Genomic DNA, 20,694 nt, shown 5'->3' with positions numbered 1-20,694 from the left:
TAACGCTGTAACTATAAGCTGCACAGTTCTTTCCCAGACTGCAACAATCTCAGGGTTTGGCTGGGTTCGCACTCTCGCAGCAAAATGCTCTGTGATTCCTGGTACTGTTATTTTCTATGGGTTTACATTGATCTTGCTGCGAGTAAGTAAAGCTTCATCCCCCTTACACCACAGCGACCGGTGAATACTTTACCTGTCCACGCTCCGTCTTGCTTCTAAGGGTGCGTTCACACCTACCGGATCCGCAGCTGATTTTCATGCTGCGAGTTTGCAGCGAAATCAGCTGCGGATCCTGTACTGTGATGCTCAATGGGTCCCATACACGCAGCGGATCCGCTGCCTGCATGGGACCGGGCCCCTTCAACTCCTGCGCCGCCACCGGCTGCCCGCAGCTTACAGCCCCGGCCACCTTAAACCCCCGCACGCCCGATCGCCGCCCCTGCGGCACAGGAGTTAAAGGGGCCAGGTACCATGCAGGCAGTGGATCCATTGAGCTTCACAGTACAGGATCCGCAGCTGATTTCGATGCAAACTCGCAGCATAAAAAAATCATCTGCGGATCCGGTAGGTGTGAACTCACCCTAAGGCTCCTGGTTTCCCGCTCAGCCAATCAGCGCTCTTTCCCGCCGCACCCACTGATTGGATGAGCGGGACATCAGGATGCGGGCATCCTCTTGGTCAGTGCGGTGAGGCCCCGGCATCCTCTTGGTCAGTGCGGTGAGGCCCCGGCATCCTCTTGGTCAGTGCGGTGAGGCCCCGGCATCCTCTTGGTCAGTGCGGTGAGGCCCCGGCATCCTCTTGGTCAGTGCGGTGAGGCCCCGGCATCCTCTTGGTCAGTGCGGTGAGGCCCCGGCATCCTCTTGGTCAGTGCGGTGAGGCCCCGGCATCCCTTTGCTCTGTTGGGAGAGCCTTGAGTACAAAAAGTCTGAGAAGTGTTGCTCTATAGGAGCTCTCTCATTGGGCTCCAGACATAATACAGTCATTCTGACTGAGTAATTTTTTTCTCAGGAATAAAATTTTGTTTTTCTGTTCTGATACCATTATATAAAAATTGGTTATGGTTCCCATCAGCTGAAGGAGCCTGTGTTCCCCTTTATAACCAGTCACAGCTCAGTACAGTACAGCGTACAGTGTCTGTGTCCAGTACAGCAGGTCACCAGAACAGTGGCGCTATGCTGCACAGTGATGGATGCAGCCATTATAATCAGGTGATTGTCCATGGTGCCAGAGTGAGACTAGCAATAATCTGATACTGCTGGCCGGTCAGTATACGGAGTCCTGGAGAAATTTTTCAGCCAAGACTCAGGGTATTCAATGTCTACATGGTTGCAGATGCTCTCAGAGCATGATGGGAGTTGTAGTTCTGCATCGCTTGTAGGAGCATGAATAGTGTCAAATGTAAAAACGAGTCTGCATACGAGCCGTATGCACTAAATGGTAACTTCGGCGATTGGAAAAGTTATCCATGTCGTCCCTGTATGCCCCGTGCTGATGAAGTCTTGGAATTTCAGTTTTACATATGACAGGTTCCCTTTCCCTTTATCTAAAGTGTCACTGTTGTATTTTTATTATTTATTTATTTTTATTTTTTTGCAGAAATCGATACTACAGGTGATTTTAATAAACTTTGTAATTGGGTTTATTAGGCAAATACAGTAATACCTCAGTTCCCGAACACCTCGGAGTTCAAACAATTCGGTATTCAAACTAAATTCCCCCCTGATGTTTTGCTCAGTACTCGAACATTGCTCGGTATCCAAACAAAATCAGGGGGATAACTGTCAGCTGATGTTTATACTGAACTCCTGCCTCTCACTGCGGGGACGCCCTGTAAAGACGGCGGCCGCACTGACCTGTGTCTCCACATCCTCCCGCCGGCCCAGAGCACTTCCTATACGCTTACCCAGCCGGTACTCTTCTATAGCCTGCAACGCCCCCGCTCACCAGCTTCTTAGCTTCTTGCTTCTGCTGCTCCCCACCGCCTCTCTAGGGTGAAGGAGAGTCTGCAGAGGCGGTGGGGAGCAGCGGGAGCAAAAAGGTGGTGAGCGGGTGCGCAACAGCACTGGTGCGGCGCAGGCTATAGAAGTGTACCAGCTGGGTAAGCGTATAGTAAGTGCTCCGGGCCGGCAGGCCGGCTTCTTTACAGCCTGTCCCCGCAGTGAGAGTCAGGAGCGGACAGCTATTTAAACTTGCCGCCGTGCTCCTGCTCCTCTCAGCTGCAAAGGACACCCTGTAAAGAAGCGGGGATTCCCCTCATGATGGGATTCCCCACTTCTTTACAGGGTGGCCCCCGCAGCTGAGAGGAGCGGGAGCACTGCGGCAAGTTTAAATAGCCTCCCGCTCCTGACTCACTGTTTCGGGAAACGTGGAGCGTTTTTACGCTCTGTGTGCCGGGTGCTCTGCACCTGACCCACAGAGTGTAAGAACCAATATATTAGATTTACATTGTTGCCTTCCAGAACCGATTGTTTGAGAACCGAGGTACCACCGTATCTGCACTCAAAAAGACTTTCCCCAGCCCCCCCCTCTCTCTCTCAATCACTGCTCATTATCAGGAAATCTAAACTCTTTTACATCAGTCGGGCCCTGTGTAACCTATGGAGAGGGGAGGGGGAGGAGGGAGATTAGTCGCCAGCAGAGACCAAAGGATTACACAGCGGGACCTGTGTGAAAGCCTAATTAGAGGTCAGAGAGGTCAGTGCTGACTTCAGAGGAGATAGCCCGGTGATGTAGCTGTGAATTAACTCTTTGTTATCCTGTTTTGGTGCCTCCTCTCCGTCCACCGCTCCCCTCTCCAAAAGACAGGGGGGAAGGCTTCAAACTGCTTTTTCATGATAAAAATGCATTTTTCAGCTAATAAACCCAATAAGTTTCTTAAAATCGCCTGGACTATAAAAAAAAATACCACATACTCTCCATCCCTGCTCTCACCACACTGTAGCTCTGAAATCTTCTGGTCCTCTCTCCTGTGCTGCGCTAACATCCTCCAATAACATCACCTCCCCTTCTCTCTGCGATTGGCTGAGGAGGGGAGCAAGACGTCATTGGAAGAAGCAGGAGCGTCAATGGGAGATCTGAGAGCTGCAGTATGGGGGGAGCAGGGGAGGTGAGTATGTGTTCTGTTATTGTTTTATGGTATGGGAAGCACATTGGAAACTATTAGGTTGTTGGCAAGTCGCGCCCGCTGTTAATATGGGAGCCTATTTGTTGGTTGGCAATCATTTATCCTTTGGGGGCAATTGTGGAGAGTCAGCAGGTAGACTCCGCTAGTCTCTTAGGCCGATCAGTGTTTTTGCCATATTCAGTCTTGATAATCCTCTGGAATTTTGGAGGGGCTGCCGGGACGGCGCTGGTATATGCTTCCAGCAGGGAAATGTGTCGCCCAGATGTCTCCAGTCACATGCTGACAGATTATAGTCTTGGCTTTTATTTCTTATTAACATTATACAGACCGATTGATTACTTCGGGGGCAGAGTACAATACATGAGAAGACTATCTGACAATAAGGTTTATTTCTACCATTGGGTTATGTAACTGTTGGCGAACTACAACACCCAACATGCTCTGCCAGCTGGGAGTTGTAGTTACTTAACAGCAGGCGGGCCTCAGGGTGCACATCACTGATACATGTCCTAGATGATAAGGATGGGGGAGGCTGAGAGGTGGGGGGGACAGCCAAAGTTTGGAATAAAGCTCTGTGATTCCTCATGTGTCACATGCTGCACTCATAGTATCACATGCCGACTACCAGAACACAGGCCTGGTATAGTGTGGGCGTTCATATGGCTTGTGATACTCCTGTCCCAGTGATGAAGCTGCTAGAAGAGAAGTATTATCACTAGGAGACCCGGCCCAAGTCAGGGGGTGTCAGACTTACCTTCATCCAGCTGTTGCAAATTCCTGTCATACCTGGACAGCAGTAGCTTTAGGGGAATATTGCCATCTTCCCTGGTGATATGGGGTATAGTGGAGGGAATAATGGCACCATCCCTGGCGGTCTGAAGTAGTGGAGGGAATAATGCCTCCATCCTTGGCAGTCTCGGGTAGTGATGGGGATGTGCTCATTGTGTTCAGTCTCCCCTACTCTCTGTGATCGCACACCATAGCGCCCCCTGACTGATTATAAGGGAGCAGTGTGCTGGGTTGCTGTAACCTCAGACTTGGGGCCCTATTCCACCGGACGATTATCCTTCGCATAATCGTGAACGATTAACGATCTCAAACGACCGCTATTGCGAAAGACCTGAAAACGTTCACTCATTTCCATGGAACAAGATCGTTACTTATGATCGTATTTGCGATCGTTTTTTCTTCGCTATTGCGTTCGTATCTACTGCAAACCACCGAACGACATCTTATTCAATGCAAACGTTTTGCGAACAAGCAACGATAAAAATAGGTCCAGGTCTTATAAAGCGATCAACGATTTCTCGTTCGGTCGTTAATCGTTCACTGCATTTCAACCGAACGATTATCGTTTAGATTTGAACGATTTAACGATAATCTGAACGATAATCGTCCGGTGGATCAGGGCCCTTAGGGGACAGCCGGCTGCACTGTGTGTAATGTGATCCCCAGCGCAGGATGCAGCCCGGTGAGGTAGCACAGGAAGAGCTCTGCATTGTTGGAATAGTTGATCAGATAAGTATGAGAAGGTTCCTGTCAGCTCCTGGCCACCCGCCCGCCCGGTGGGAAGCTGCCCCCTCCTCCTCACCAGATCACCTGCGTCTTCATACAGACCACACACAGTCTATGTACTGCAAGGAGATCCCGTCCCTGCCACACCCTGACTACTCCCAAGTCGTGTGATCCTGTGCAGGTGACTCTGGGAACGTCACTGCGGATGGCGACCGTCCAGACGGATAGATGACACACTCTAAGCAAACTCGGTGGTAGCCTTGTATATTCATATATGTGTGTGTAATATAAATTATATATATATATATATATATATATATATATATATATATATATATATATATATATATATATATATATATATATACATACATACATACATACATACATACATACATACATACATACATACATACATACATACACACCTGGCAGATTTTTATATGCATTGTATAATGGTAGCCTGAGGTAAAAAAAATTCCACCTCCACCCCTTAAGCCCACCATGCTTTATTTTACATTTAAAGGGTTTATCCAGGCTTAGAAAAACATGGCTGCACTCTTCCAGAAACAGCGCTACGCCTGTCCTCAGTTTGGGTGTGGTATTACAGCTCTGTTCTATTAAAGTGAATGGAGCTGAATTGTAATACTGCTTACAACCTGAGGAGTCCTGTGGTCCCTGTGGTCTCCAAACAGTGGCAAAACTACAACTCCCAGCATGCCCTGACAGCCTTCGGCTGTCAGGGCATGCTGGGAGTTGTAGTTTTGCCACAGGAAATCATAGGATTATTAGATTATTTGGGTACATTTTGCCTGCACTGATACACTGTTGCAAACAGGAGACGAGAAGTTTCCTTCCACTTCAGTCATAGAAGATCTAGAAATTGAAACCAAGCCGATTAGAAACTTGGAGAACTTTGGACTTTCCAGCGTCTTTATCTGCTGACGGCAAAACCTCATCAACCAGTGTAGGACTACACCTCCCAGCAGAGCCTGATAGGCTGAGCTGCTGGGGCCGAGCTAGATTCACATGGACTGGTGATCAGTGTTTGTATAGGAGCAGGTGAGCGACTTCCCGGGACCTGACAAGTCCTGTCCTGTGTCCCCTCCCCCAGGCGGCGCGCTCTCCAGGGCGTGTGCGGACCGAGCAGCATGTCTCTGGAGCCGGTGAGTGCTGCCGCTTGTTGTTGTCTTCTCTGGTATAGGTATATAGATGGCACAGGACAAGGCTGGGATAGGTGTGTATATACAGGACAAGGCTGGGATAGGTGTGTATATACAGGACAAGGCTGGGATAGGTGTGTATATACAGGACAAGGCTGGGATAGGTGTGTGTATATACAGGACAAGGCTGGGATAGGTGTATATACAGGACAAGGCTGGGATAGGTGTATATACAGGACAAGGCTGGGATAGGTATATAGACGGCAGAAGACGAGGCTGGAGATGGGATTGTGCGACTGGAGGTGACACATGCTGGGAGCGCTGTGTAATGTAATGGTAAGGAGCAGTACCCTGTGTGCTCAGCACTGTGCCCTGTGTTCCTTGATCTAATATTTCCTACTGGATTGCTTGGTACACAGATGTAGCAGAGCTGGATTTGATTGTAAATTTTGAGCTGCTTAGTAGTTGGAGGGGGTCCGGCTGCTGCAGCCCATAAGATCAGCTGGTGAAGTGTTACCCTGCTTCTTATCAATAACAGGGGGTCTAGGGACCTTCAGCTGCTGGTTACTTAAAGGGAAGGTCTAGAGTAGTGGAAACCGCCCTCTCTATAAGATTGTATGGACTGGACCTTCCCTTTAAACCTGTAGCATACCTTGTACTCCTGAGTGACACCAGCTCACGATGTTGCAATAAGACCCGGTGAGGGACACGCTCGGCTATGTCATGACTAGTGATGTCACAATACCAGAATTTTGAGTTCGATACCGATACCAACTTTTTTTATTTCGATACTCAATACCAATTCGATACTTAATAAAGAATTAAAAAACAAGAAAAACACAACTATAGAAATATAATGCATGCCTGCCCCCCTCGACCGTTATATATGTGACCTTTTCATCACTGAATTTTTTTTCTGGGATGTGATTTCACTAAAAAGCAGCAAATTTTGACTTTTTTGCGATTATTCTGTTTGTAATCATTTTATAGACAATAACACTTCAGCTATCAGGGTATGCTGGGGGCAGTAATTATGCACTGTTTTAGCTGTTGGGGTATGCTGGGGGCAGTAGTTATGCACTGTTTTAGCTGTTGGGGTATGCTGGGGCAGTAGTTATAAACTGTCACTGTTTCAGCTGTTGGGGTATGCTGGGGGCAGTAGTTATGCACTGTTTAAGCTGTTGGGGTATGCTGGGGCAGTAGTTATGCACTGTTTCAGCTGTTGGGGTATGCTGGGGGCAGTAGTTATAAACTGTCACTGTTTCAGCTGTTGGGGTATGCTGGGGGCAGTAGTTATAAACTGTCACTGTTTTAGATGTTGGGGTATGCTAGGGGTAGTAGTTATGCACTGTTTCAGCTGTTGGGATATGCTGGGGGCAGTAGTTATAAACTGTCACTGTTTCAGCTGTTGGGGTATGCTAGGGGTAGTAGTTATGCACTGTTTCAGCTCTTGGGGTATGTTGGGGGCAGTAGTTCTGCACTGTTTAAGCTGTTGGGGTATGCTAGGGGCAGTAGTTATGCACTGTTTCAGCTGTTGGGGTATGCTGGGGCAGTAGTTATGCACAGTTTCAGCTGTTGGGGTATGCTGGGGCAGTAGTTATGCACTGTTTCAGCTCTTGGGGTATGTTGGGGGCAGTAGTTATGCACTGTTTCAGCTGTTGGGGTATGCTAGGGGCAGTAGTTATGCACTGTTTCAGCTGTTGGGGTATGCTGGGGCAGTAGTTATGCACTGTTTCAGCTCTTGGGGTATGTTGGGGGCAGTAGTTATGCACTGTTTCAGCTCTTGGGGTATGTTGGGGGCAGTAGTTATGCACTGTTTCAGCTCTTGTGGTATGTTGGGGGCAGTAGTTATGCACTGTTTCAGCTCTTGGGGTATGTTGGGGGCAGTAGTTATGCACTGTTTCAGCTCTTGGGGTATGTTGGGGGCAGTAGTTATGCACTGTTTCAGCTCTTGGGGTATGTTGGGGGCAGTAGTTATGCAGTGTTTTTAAATAACATTAAGGACAATCTCTTTTTAAATCTTTTTATTTTACCAAAAAAAAATCCTAGAAGGCAAGCAGAGGTGCCAGTGCCTGTATATAGTGTGGCAGTGCATGAAGTAGATTGCCACAGTGTATACAGACTGCACAGAGAGAGAGAGAAAGAAAAATTAGATTAGGTAGATAGACAGGAGGTAGATAGAAGGCTGCATTGTGCCAACTTGGCATGGAGAGTCAGTATCCCACCTGCGGTGGGCTCCGGGGGAGGAGCTTGTTGGCGAGGGGCGGAATTTACCAGGACGTACCAGAAACATTAATTTGCCAGGCCCCTAGCCCGTTTGTCTTCAGGAGTGCCTCAAACCACAACCCTCTGCAAGTCTACAGTGCCGCACCTGTCAGCCTTGAAGTGAGCACAGGAGTCAAAAAGGCAGCCCTGCTCATGCACCACCACGGCCCTCAGCGTCACCGGCTCGCTAGGACTCAGCCCCTGGACTTTGACGTGCAGTGTCTCATCCTCCAGTGAGAAGACACTGACAGGCATACTGGGCGGCCTATACTCTGTACAGTCCGGGGTCTCCACAGCCCTGCCGCAGCACAGCGAGACGCTTCTAAACTGAGCATCACTCTGGATCAACTCATCACGTCGTGCGACCCGCCGCCGGGGGCGGGGGTGATCAGGCGGCGTATGGACATTCCCTGCTTAAATGACTGCTGCCCGCAGGATCATTTCTGGAGGGGTTATATGCCGCTGTCAGTGTGACAGCGGCATGTACACAGTAAAGTAGCCGGCACAAGCTATCGCTAAGTGCCGGCTATTTGAATTTGGCGCCGTCAGGAGCGGAGGGTAGGCTGTCAGCCGAGGTGACTCTAGGGGGCAGGGGGCGCACAGAGAACATGGCTGGCGCTCAGCTAGCTGCCGGCCATGTAAAGTATTGATACCAGGAAATCCTGGTACCGAACCGTATTAATGCCCGGAATATCGGTGCATCGTGCATCCCTAGTCATGACTAGATAACTGCTGTGTCCCTGTTATTTCCTGCATTCATTTCATGTTGGAAAAAAAGTTGAGCAGCAAGGTATAGCTAGATCTCCTAGTGCTGCCACAATACCAGTCACATCTGTGTGACCATCCACAGAGAACACATTGTGACACTGTGGTAAAGAGAAATGGTCACGTGATCTCTTTTCAGCTATTGAGGTTACTGCATTGGGCGGATTGCATTACGATAATTTTGGCAGGTTGGTAGACAAGGGTCCGTCTCCTCCAAGGATACACTTAGCGCTTCTCTCCCACCGATCGAATGATCAATGACCTGTCTGGATCAATGACATTTCTTAGTAGACCTTTTAAGCAGCAGGTATGATCCCTGTACATCTCGTACCATTAGAGTGTGAGCTTCATGCAGCCTCTTTAAAGCTTTGAGGTTTTTATGTAACACAATGTTTTGCTTTGATGCAAAATTGCAGGACGGTGCCTATAAGTGTATGACTGGTAGAGCTGCAGTGTGCCAGGTGGATATAGGGCATCTATGAGACACACACCATCTTACCGCTATAGCGCAGTGTATGAGATGGCAGGACCCGCCCCCAGCTATAGGCAGGTATGTTAGGTGACAGCTGTCACTGGTGTCCACTCTCTACACCTCTGCTGACTCATCTCTGTGGCTATAAGATGACATGCTGCTACATTATGTAGGCTATAAATGTCTCTATACACACCCTGGGAAGAGCCCGGCCTACTCCCCGATGTATATACTGTCTATGTTTTGAGTGCGGGTGACATGTATGGTCTGTCTTCTATTAGGCCGGGTTCACACTGAGAAAATTGGAAAATCGGAATTGTCCGCCACGGAATGCCGTTAGCCTCCCTCTCATAATAGGAGTCGAGGCGCGCTCCTGCTCTGTCCGCGCTGAAGAATGAACATGTTCATTCTTCAGCGCGGAGAGACGCTATGAGAACAGCAGCGCGCGCCTCCCATAGACTCACATTATGAGAGGGAGGCTAACGGCGTTCCGCAGCGGACAATTCCGATAGTTTTGCTCAGTGTGAACCCGGCCTTACTGTGAACTGGGAGGACACTTGCTAACTCTTATATAGGTCCTGGATAATAGATGTTAAAGATGGTTAAAAAAAAACCATTCCATACATCCTTACCATCCTCCTCTGTTGTGAAGATCCCATATAAAGCGTGTCCCTCTCTGGAGGATCTGTCCTGTCCTGCATCACATGGACAACGCATGTAATGCTTCACCTCTCAGTGGTCGCGCTGCAGGGGAATGAAACACTTTTAGCATCCACACAACTGCTTATAGTGGAGTTGTCTGCAGCAGAGACCCCCCCCCCCCCCCTCTCCTTTCAGTTATTGTTCTCCATTGGCTGATTCTAAACATGATGGCTGCTGTATTATGTGTACGGTCACCCAACATCTCACAATAAGGAAGACAAGTCGGGTTCAAAGTCCAAGACTCTTAAAGGGGTTATTTAGGATTAGAAAAATATGGCTGCGCTCTCCCACAAATCGCGCCACCCTTATCCTCAGGTTGTGTGTGGTATTACAGTCGGGTACATTCACATCAAAGCAAATGAGCTGTAATATCACACCCACACTGAGGACAAGAGTGGCGCTGTTTCAGGAAGAGAGCAGCCATGTTTTTCTAATTCTAGGTTAATCCCTTTAAGCTCTTGGCTTCTGGAGATATAGTGACCCGAGCCGGTCTGGCTTGGGAGGACATAGTAGAGAATTGCTGGTTGTGTGGTGGCAGACATCCAGGAGAGGAGCGGCCCCTGCGGCGGGTGCGGGGTGTGTTGAGCGGTGAACGCCATCATTAAGCAGTGATTACACCTTTTATGGCCGTCCTAATGACACACAACAGCCAGCCTCGGTATTACCACCGCCTCCATTGTGTGACATGTTGTACACATTTCCTCCTCGGTGGTGGCATGGGAGGGCGTAGTTGTTTATGACATCAGTGTACCTGGAGACATGATGTCATCAGTTGTGCAGCCTTAGGCTTTGGGCCTGTAATGTCAAGCCGTCATACGTCAGCCTGGGAGTCAGATATTAGGAAGCGCTCTTAACGTTATTACTACAGGTTTCTTGTACGGAGCCTTTTAAAAGTGTCACTGTCAATTTATTTTTTTGCAGGAATCCATAGTCCAGGCGATTTTAATTGGGTTCATTAGGCAAATATGCCATTATCTGCATTCAAAAAGACTTAAAAGACTGTGTGAAAGCTGGTATTCAGAGATCAGTGCTGACTTCAGAGGAGATAGCCCAGTGATGTAGCTGTAAATTAACTCTTTGTTGTCCTGTTTTGGTGCCTCATCTCCCTCAACCCCTCCCCTCTCCATAAGAGAACCATGAAGACAGGGGGAGAGCTTCAGGGTGCCTTCACACGTACCGTATCGTTGCGTATTTAACGTTGCGTTTTTATTGCTGCGTTTTTGGTGCGATTTTTTTACATGCGAGTTTTGATTTTTACATGATTTTCATGTGAAAATCAAAACTCGCATGTTAAAATCGCAATAAAAATGCAGCATTAAATACGCAACGATACGGTACGTGTGAAGCTACCCTCAAACAGCTTTTTCATGATAAAAATCCATTTTTCGGCTAATAAACCCAATTAAAAGGTTCTTAAAATCGCCTGTACTATTGAGTTCTGCAAAAAAAATTTAAATGACAGTGACACTTCAAAAACCACAGCCATGCATTGTAGCTTACAATACTAACGGAGACAATGAGTGCTGTGATGCCGGAGCAGTCCTGTAGCATTCCACCATTGTCGCCCTTGTATATTTTCCTCTAAGCGGATCATGCTTCGGGGGAGACGACATCTGTTGGCCATATCCTATAGTTAGATGTAACAGGAGCCGTCCGTTCTTGTAGTCGTCCTCTGTCACAGTGATCACTTGGTGGATCTGTCAGGACAAGCGCTTACCTGCTTCCTGCATTGCTCACATTCCTGCATTTCCCGATACTGATCACTTACAGGATCAGCGGCTGCTGCTATTATTACACCTTGTTTCCCTGTTGGGCGACTTACATACTGGAAATGATTTGTCTGTACGTGTATCCGAAAAGATGGCTGACAACTACTTCTCTCCAGTATAGGACTGTTCAGTCATTGGTGGCTTTTCAGGACACCACAGAAGCCGGATGACAACTATGCAGGCAGCCATTGCCAGTGACCCAGCTTCGCTATAAACTAAGAACATGGAGACGGCTCCATGACTTCATCCTCCTTCTCTGGGATATTACTAATTCTGTTGCTTTCTGTTCCCTGTAGGAAGTTAAGAAGGACGCAGAACCAAAGGAGGAGAACTTACATAAAAGGGAAAAGTCTGGAAATGTGGCCAGCCTGGTGCAGCGGATGAGCGTGATCGGCATTCCAGGGATGGGACCGCCGCCACCACCGCCAAACAAATCCCTCAAGAAAAGTAGGATATTCTCCATCTCTGTACTGTATCGCCATGACTGAGACAAATCTAGAATATAATGTTTATTAAAGGAATATTCCAAAAATGACTTTTCCCCTATTTCCAGTGATTGCGGGGGATAGGATCTGACTACTGTGCCCTATGAGATCTCCAGGATGGGAGTGGCAGGGGAGCAGGGGATTTTTCTCCAGGCTCTCTTTACAGCCCTTCAGGTCACAGCTATTGACCTTAACCATGCAGTTCATTTGTTGCCTTAGGGTGCGTTCACACATACAGGATCTGCAGCAGATTTGATGGCGCAGATTTTAATCTGCAGCTGATCCGCAGCAGATTTGATGGCCCAGATTGGATTTGCTTTGAATCTGCAACTTAAAATCTGCGCTATCAAATCTGCCGCAGATCTTGTACGTGTGAACGCACCCTTAAAGGGGTAGTGTGATGTACAGCATTTACTCACTAAATAATACACATTACAAAGTTATACAACAGGCAGCTATCTTGGGACGATCACGCCATCTTTAGGAGGCCGGACGGACCGCTCCAGCCCCCCTCCATTGCATCATCAGCTGCTCAGCCGGGATTGGCTAAGCATAACTATGCATAACTATGCTCAGCCAATCGCAACCGAGCAGCTGATGACGCGATGGAGGGGGGCCGGCATGAAGGAGGGTTGGAGCGGTCCGGCCGGCCGGCCTCCTGAAGAAGACGTGATTGTGCCAAGATGGCGGCCGGGGTTGACAGTGATTCCATAAGTATAATGCACCACACTTCCGGGTCTAGCGTAGGTGGGGGGAAACATGGGGAAGGGGGGCATTCACTTAAAAAATACACATTACAAAGTTGTATAACATTATAACTGTAATGTGTGTTATTTAGTGAATAAATGCTTTACACCGCACTACCCCTTTTAAAGTGGACCTGTCATCAGGAAAACGGGTGTAAATAAGCCCATGACTAGATGGGACCAGTCAGCTCAGCTGAACCCAGCCTGATCGTTTTGAGGCTTATCTCTGCTTAGAAAAGATGGATACAGCCCTAGGAGACTTAGGACTTTCATTCTGGTCTTTTTCTGGCTGCAGACTAAAGCATTCAACAGGCAAATGATCGGGTTTGGCTGAAGCTCCCATGATTCCGGGCAGATCTTCGTTGTCCTTTCTTGCATCGAAAAAATATTTTTTTTTGTAATTTGCAAATGAGGCTCAAAAGTCCTAGGGGTGTTGTGTAACGTGTCAGCACTCCAGGAGAGACTAGCTCATATCCTCTTTATCTAGTGACTGACCGATAAATGGGGTAAGTAGTTTGAGTTAAATACAGATGCAGGGAATAAGAGCACATTGGCTTTTACCATGCTTAGGAACAATCCCTGAACTTTTATGCTTGTTTGCTCCTCGTTCCCCGCTCAGTGCCGCCACTATTCCACGTGGCGGTAGCGAGCGGGTGGTTCCAGGGGGGCTGTCCAGGTGATCGCTAGGTCGTCCGGGCTGCCCATAGCATACAGCAGCGTCTGCTGCCGCCATACCTATTCCACGGAGCGACGGCAGCAAATCGTTGCTGTATCAGTCGATTGTTTTTCAACATGTTGAAAAGCAAACGACTGCAACGATCAGCCATTATGAACGATGTTGGGTGGTCGTTGCCTTCTATTCCACAGGCTGATAATCGTTCCGTGGAAAAGGGCCTTTATTTGCAGGTCAGCAAAAAGGCTTCTATCTCTGTGGTGGAAAGGACTATGGAGATGAAGTAATGCCCTGAATCCAGAGGGGAAGCCCTGTCTAGCTGTGGGCTTATTTGCACAGTTGTCTTTCTGCTGACTGATCCGCTTTAAGAGTTGTCTGGCAACTTTTTTTATTTAAAGTGGCCTGGCTGTGCTAAAAAATGAGCAGTACTCGCCCGCTGCCACTGCTGACCACAAATCACTGCCGGCAGCTTCAGTCAGCGACTATCTGAGCAGGCAGACCAAGGTGTGATGACAAGTGGGGAGCAGACACCATTTTTGTACTGTCTTTATGTCTGACGCTGTATTTTAGCCTTAAAACAAACACATACATGGCGAAAAATGGCTTGTAATTCCCATTCAGCAGGATTTTATGGCAGCAATTTCACGGCCGTAAAAATAAGTAAAAGGAGCTGTGTCTTGCTGTTCCTGTAGTTTCCTAGAGTCCTAGCTGTCATAGCGGATTATTGTATAGAATGTGGATAAAGACCATGGCGGTATTCCAGGCCCACAGCTGCTTTGCTGTAATATTTGGTCAGTTTTGCCGATGGTTACTGCACTGGTGTGGACAGGTCCCTATAGCCCATAGTGCAGGTTATATGTATATATAGGAAGTCCATATGCCTTATTTTCATTTTATTCCTTCCAGAATCCAAGAAAAGGCAATGTAAGGTGGTGTTTGAGTACATTCCACAGAACGAGGACGAGCTGGAGCTGAAGCTGGGAGAAGTCCTGGATATCACTGAGGAGGTGAGCAGCCGCATCGTATATGTACACATATCTATTGGATACTTAGGCCATATCCTCTATACCACCAGGATCCCCGCTATAAAGTCTTGTACTTTGAAGCCTTGTTAGATTTCCGGAGGCTTTCTATGCTGACTATTGATATGAATGGGCCACAGCGTCCTGTGAGCTCCACTCCACAGATAGAACGCCCTGTAAACTCTTACACCGCGTGGAGGACCACTCCACCGATACAGCGTCCTATGAGCTCTTACCACCACGTGGAGGACCACTCCACCGATACAGCGTCCTATGAGCTCTTACCACCACGTGGCGGACCACTCCACCGATACAGCGTCCTATGAGCTCTTACCACCACGTGGCGGACCACTCCACCGATACAGCATCCCATGAGCTCTTACCACCACGTGGCAGACCACTCCACCGATACAGCGTCTTGTGAGCTCTTACCACCACTAGGCGGACCACTCCATCAATACAGCATCCTGTAAGCTCTTACCACCACGTGGCGGACCACTCCACTGATACAGCGTCCCATGAGCTTTTACCACCACGTGGCGGACCACTCCACCGATACAGCGCCCCTTTAATGCTATTCACAACAAACTCAGCTTTGCTGCATCCACTCCCCTTCTCACTTCTATACAGAAAACAGAGGGTGTGAGCAGCAGGCAGTATGTGTCTGTGTGAGGAAATTGCTTGTACACGGTGGAGACCAATACTAACCTGTTTTTCCATACAGTCTGTACTTGCCTCTTCCATAGAAAACATGATCTATATGTTCTGTGTAGTTCCTGTACTACTCTGTATTAGATCTGGCACAGCACAAGCTTGTCATAAATATCAAGATAGTGGTGGAGGAGTGTTTTATAGAAGGATCGATATCAGCTGGGCACTTAAAGGACCACTGCAATGACTGTCATCGCCGTGTATGGGGGGTAACCCATATAATACCATAAATCGGACTAAGTTAACACACACCATAGTTATATCATAAACCTTTGATGTGGAGCAGTTTTTGGGGTGACCTGTGTACAGTCCTAGGCGTCCTCTTCTCTTCAATCTCACAGTGGTTCAGTCTCTGTGCTGCGGAGCTGTAATCCTACATAGGTCTCTATAACACATGGAGATGGGATGTGATCTGAGCTCTTGGCTCTCGCCCAATACGCCACATGTCTTGTTCTCTCTCCACAATCCGTCCCACTACATCCTGTTCTTATCTCGCTGTGTTAGGTCACATTATGTAAATCACGTGGCCGCTCAGAAACTAAATGGAAACAATTAGGATGATCCATCTGTAACAACGTTTTAAAGGGATATTCTCATCAACATACACTGAATATGGCAGAATTAGCAGATTAGTGGAGGTCCGAGCACCGATCCCTATAATGGAGGGCCAGTTTACCTGTGAAGGGATTGACAAAACACTTTTGGACATTGCTGCCCCCTGACCCAATAGGTGATGTATGTGCAATGAGCCCAGGCTAACCAATATTGGCTTCTCTAACAGCAAGCACAAGATTGCATTTAGTTTTGTAAAATTGAAAAAATCCTTTGGGTTCTCCAGCGAAATTTTTTATCGTTTCATATCAACTGGTGTCAGAAAGTTATAGATCTTTGTACATTCTATTTACAAAAACTTAGGTCTTCCAGTACTTATCAGCTGCTGAGTGTTCTGCAGGAAGTGGTGTATTCTCTCCAGTCTTTCCAGGCTGGAGATTTATAAGTAGAAGTAAATTACAAATCTGTACAACATGCATAGTGTTTATAGGAGTAGATTGCAGGAGCCTGTGTGAAGTTGTGTGCTAATGGATATGAGGTTTTTCTTTGTTATAAAGGTTGAAGAAGGCTGGTGGAGCGGGACCATTAATGGGCGATCGGGCCTCTTTCCGTCAAACTTTGTAAAAGAACTGGACCTGTCAGATGATGGAGAGAGTCAAGAAAGTTCTGAAGATCCAGGTAATGGGAATGAGTTTGTATCTTATTAACTCTGGCTCCGGTTGTTGCAGAATTACAACACTCAGTTTGCCATGACTGCCTAAGGCCTGAGGAATGGGTTGTAGTTTGACATCTGGTAAAGAGCCAAAGGTAGCGGATCCTGGATAACTAGTAGTGCTTTATTGGCATGTTAGTGGTCTGCTTAAAGTGACTCTGTACCCACAATCTGACCCCCCCAAACCACTTGTACCTTCGGATAGCTGCTTTTAATCCAAGATCTGTCCTGGGGTCCGTTTGCAGGTGATGCAGTTATCGTCATAAAAAACCTTTAAACTTCCAGCCCTGTGTCAAATTGGTGTGGTCTAGTACCAATGCCCTAGGATTGCACCTCCCCTCCGTCCCTCCTCCCCGCCCTCCTCATCATTAGGAATGCCACTAGAACAATTTCTCCTATTCATCACCTGTGTGAACACTGCACATGAACTGGATCATTAAGGCAGGTGTTTAGGTGATGAATAGGAAAAATCCTGCCCAGGGCTTTCCTAGTGATGAAGGGGGCGGGGAGGAGGGCCTTCCATGTGGCCCTGCAGCTGTTGCAAAACTACAATTCCCATCATGCCTTGACAGTCAAAGCTTTGGCTTTCCAGGCATGATGGGAACTGCAGTTTTGCAAGTGCTGGAGAGCCCCTTCTTGGGGGGACCCTGCTATAAATGCTCGATCAGACATAGACCTCTCTCCCTGCAGCTGCTTCCCTTTCTCCTTCCTTCATTCCTTGTCTTTAGCGGAGCGCGGCTTTAACCCTTACACACAACACTTTGAAGTGGATGTGATTCTGGCCATAATCCGCAGCAGTGAGCGCCTCTGGTGTCAGGAGGGTTTCCAGGCAGGCAGGGCTTGGCTGGTGCACGTGGCCGGATATAAATAAGATGTAGTCATTACATATGTTTTGCATCAGGCTGGAAGCGTACGTTCTGCACGGCGCCAGATACTTGCCCAGTAAAGCCGCAGTAGAGCAGCGGGCACCGCCGTCTGCTTCCTAAGATCACTCATTAACCTTCATTATTTTTTGTGATATCCGGAATCTGTAACTTTGCCAGATTTCTATAAGCTGCATTGTATACAGTGTTTTCCGGGTGCATTGAATGGATTGCAGGACAGAGGCTGAGTTACTATACAGAGGAGACTCCACCTAATGTCAGACAATACCACAACTTAACGTCTCATCCTAGGAGTATTTGCCAACTGAGAAATATTGCTGAAGTTTGTTTGGAAGGTGATAATTTGCATGGAGGGAGTTTATTCAGCTGCAGAGACATAGACAAGGGATTGCCTCCCGCTTGTCTGCTCCGCCCCACGGCCCTGGAGGTTTTTCTTGCACTTGATCCACACTTCCAGGAGCTGCCGATTCAGGAGGGTTCTGAAGCCGGTTACTTGTCTCTTCCCAGCTTGGAGCTATATCATGTGCCATTCACTTGGCCCTGATGGCCACCCCCAATATATGCGTCATCATACTAGATGTCATGTACTTAGAAACAGACTTGTGCTATGTGCATTGGTGTGTGCTGTATACCACGGTATATGTGCTAGAAAAGGGAGATAACTACACCATCAGATCCTGCATCTTTTTATGCAGCTGAATTGCAGCACAGCTGGTGTACCAGGGGGCAGTAGTGGCCATAGAGATAAGCAGGATAGGGTGTGACCAGAGCCGGCTGCTTCAGCTTACATTAAGGATCTTGGAATCTGTAGTTTTGGATTTGAATTATAAGTCCTGGAAGCAGAAGTCTTTGTGCAAAGCAAGCAGCCCCCACTACCACCTCATGGTAGCTGTACAGATGTCTATATTGCACTCCCCATAATGGAGTCTAGAGGAATCCAACATCTGTCTGTGTACATAAAGAACAGTGTGTATGGACGTCACTCACCTCTCTGGATGAGACATATGGGCAGCAAACTGGATGGTATGGCCCAGTGCTGTGTATACACCTGTTGCTTCCATGTCTCTTTATTGCAGGCAGGATTACTATGCCAGGCTGTGTTTTATAGATTTATCACAAGCGTTTATAAGAAATGCAGAGATGGAGGGGGATTATCTACAGTATATACTCAGCCCGGTGACCCTGACCTCGTATATACCCTCCCCTGACCTCAGTCACCCTCCCCTTGCTCCCCGCGTACTATATAACAGATGGCACTTATTGCACTTTTCTGCTTTGCTGGATTATACGCCAATGTCAGTAATATGTTCTCCATACACAGACTGGCGTGTAGTGAACAGTGGAGCTTCTGCCATCTGGATGGTCACTGGTTCATCCCGCCATCTAAAGGGATTTAAATATGGCTTTTCTGGAATAACAGATTCCTTGCTGGTGTCTAACTAGGAGCCATATTGTCAGGCTGAATGACTTACCAGGGCGCCAAGACATTGCTAGGAGTTAAAGTTCGTTCATAGCTGTAGGTTAGAAACATAGAAGATTGAAGAAACATAGAAGATTGTCGGCAGAAAAAGACCACTGGGTCCATCTAGTCTAACCCAAAGTTTAGAGACCACAAATGTCCAATATCTCCATCATATAGAACATGTTGCAAATCTTGAAGGATTGGTAACCTTGTCTGGGCGACCATTGTTATCAGTTCCTTGAGATTTTTTCAGATCTCTGCCTACAGTCATTGAATGGAACCTATATCCTGTCCCTATGATGCAAGGATGTGATAGACAACATGTGTCAGAACCACTTGTGCTTTGTCCGTCACATATGCCTAGTATATAAGATAAGATAGATATAAGAGGCTGTAAATATTCACGGGTTCTGTCTGTCCTGCAGAACCAGCGACCGCCACTGTTGCCTCCCCTGCATCTCCGCTCCTCTCTCCAGCCATTAACTCAGAAGTGCCTCCGCTGTCTGTGGCACAGCCAAAGAAAATCATGGGGGTCGGATTTGGAGACATTTTCAAAGAAGGCTCAGTGAGACTGAAAACGCGGATCCCCAACTCCGAAACAGATGTCAAAAAGCCTGAGAAGGTAAGGGGGCTGGTATGGTACAAGCCTTGTGTGTAAGGCACTGCTATCTATTAGTAATGAGCACAACTGGAGCATGCTGGAGTCTAATTGTTAGTCATTTTATTACCAGTGGCTGGAGAAGTTGGATGCAGCCTTAAGGGGCCATTGTTTCCCGTGCTCCCTAGGGTTGCATCCAGCTTGTCCAGCCACTGGTAATCAAATGCCGAACAATCAGACTCCAGCTTGCTTCACTTGCATGTCAAGTGACTAACTGGCAATACCCTTTTAACAACTAGAATATTTTTCTGAAGTCTAAGGCTCCATTTACAAATCCATTGTTCTGTCCACAATTGCGCACAGAACATAGGACCAATGCTATTCAATGGCCCGTTCACACGTCCGTACGTGTGTGCATTGTCTCGATCCGTGCCGCAAAAGAAAAAGACATGTAATGCGGACCACACTTTTGCAGCCCGGATCGCTATGATAGTAAGTGGGAAAGTAGTGCTCCGTGAAGCACTGAGCACTACAGATGCACACTCGTAGTGTGGGCGGCGGTCGCGGACTGCACTACAGGTGTGTGAATATAGCCTAACACCACTTCAGCCAATGAGCTGGTTTATCCTTATCATATGGTGTCCTGTAGCCCTTCTCCAATAGCAGGGCCGCGGCACCTTAGTGATGTAATGTGTGTATCTGCGTTGTGATGTCACTGAGCGAGTGCTGAGACATAGGGCTCCGTCAGACCTATAAACATTGTAGTAATGCTGCTGGTTACATTCTTTACTCTTGAGTAAACTTATGTTCGGGTATGGAGGTGTTCAGGGCTGCATTATGTATAGATTTCAGTCAAGTTTTACTTTATCTCGCTTCCTTTTCTTGCAGCCATCACCCACCCCAACGCCACCGATAAAAGTCGCTCGAACGATAAGTTCAGATCTCTCTAGAACAGAAACAGACAGCAAACCTAAAGGTAGGTGTCCTATAGGTAATGTATGGGATCTTGGCGTCAGTCTTTAGGGCCATCTCGGAGACTTTATGCCCACTGGCTTCGACCTATTGCAGGCCACT

At 47.6% G+C, this 20,694-nt stretch overlaps 1 protein-coding gene across 4 annotated transcripts in view; it reads left to right on the top strand.

Moving 5' to 3' along the window:
* Positions 1 to 20,694, top strand: part of CD2AP (CD2 associated protein) — a 62,339-nt gene that overhangs the window by 21,757 nt on the left and 19,888 nt on the right. For 2 of the 4 annotated variants that reach the window (XM_069975829.1, XM_069975828.1), the window contains exons 3-7: positions 12,072 to 12,222; positions 14,586 to 14,686; positions 16,522 to 16,642; positions 19,448 to 19,644; positions 20,509 to 20,596. In XM_069975829.1, the coding sequence (XP_069831930.1) occupies positions 12,072 to 12,222; positions 14,586 to 14,686; positions 16,522 to 16,642; positions 19,448 to 19,644; positions 20,509 to 20,596 (658 nt within the window). Of the gene's footprint in view, positions 1 to 5,692; positions 5,806 to 6,075; positions 6,139 to 12,071; positions 12,223 to 14,585; positions 14,687 to 16,521; positions 16,643 to 19,447; positions 19,645 to 20,508; positions 20,597 to 20,694 lie in introns of those variants that run through there. The other 2 variants (XM_069975831.1, XM_069975830.1) reach the window with 2 other exon arrangements.

The sequence above is a fragment of the Dendropsophus ebraccatus genome, chromosome 6 (genome assembly GCF_027789765.1).
Source record: "Dendropsophus ebraccatus isolate aDenEbr1 chromosome 6, aDenEbr1.pat, whole genome shotgun sequence".
Classification (NCBI taxonomy): domain Eukaryota; kingdom Metazoa; phylum Chordata; class Amphibia; order Anura; family Hylidae; genus Dendropsophus; species Dendropsophus ebraccatus.
This window is presented reverse-complemented; position numbering and strand designations above follow the sequence as displayed.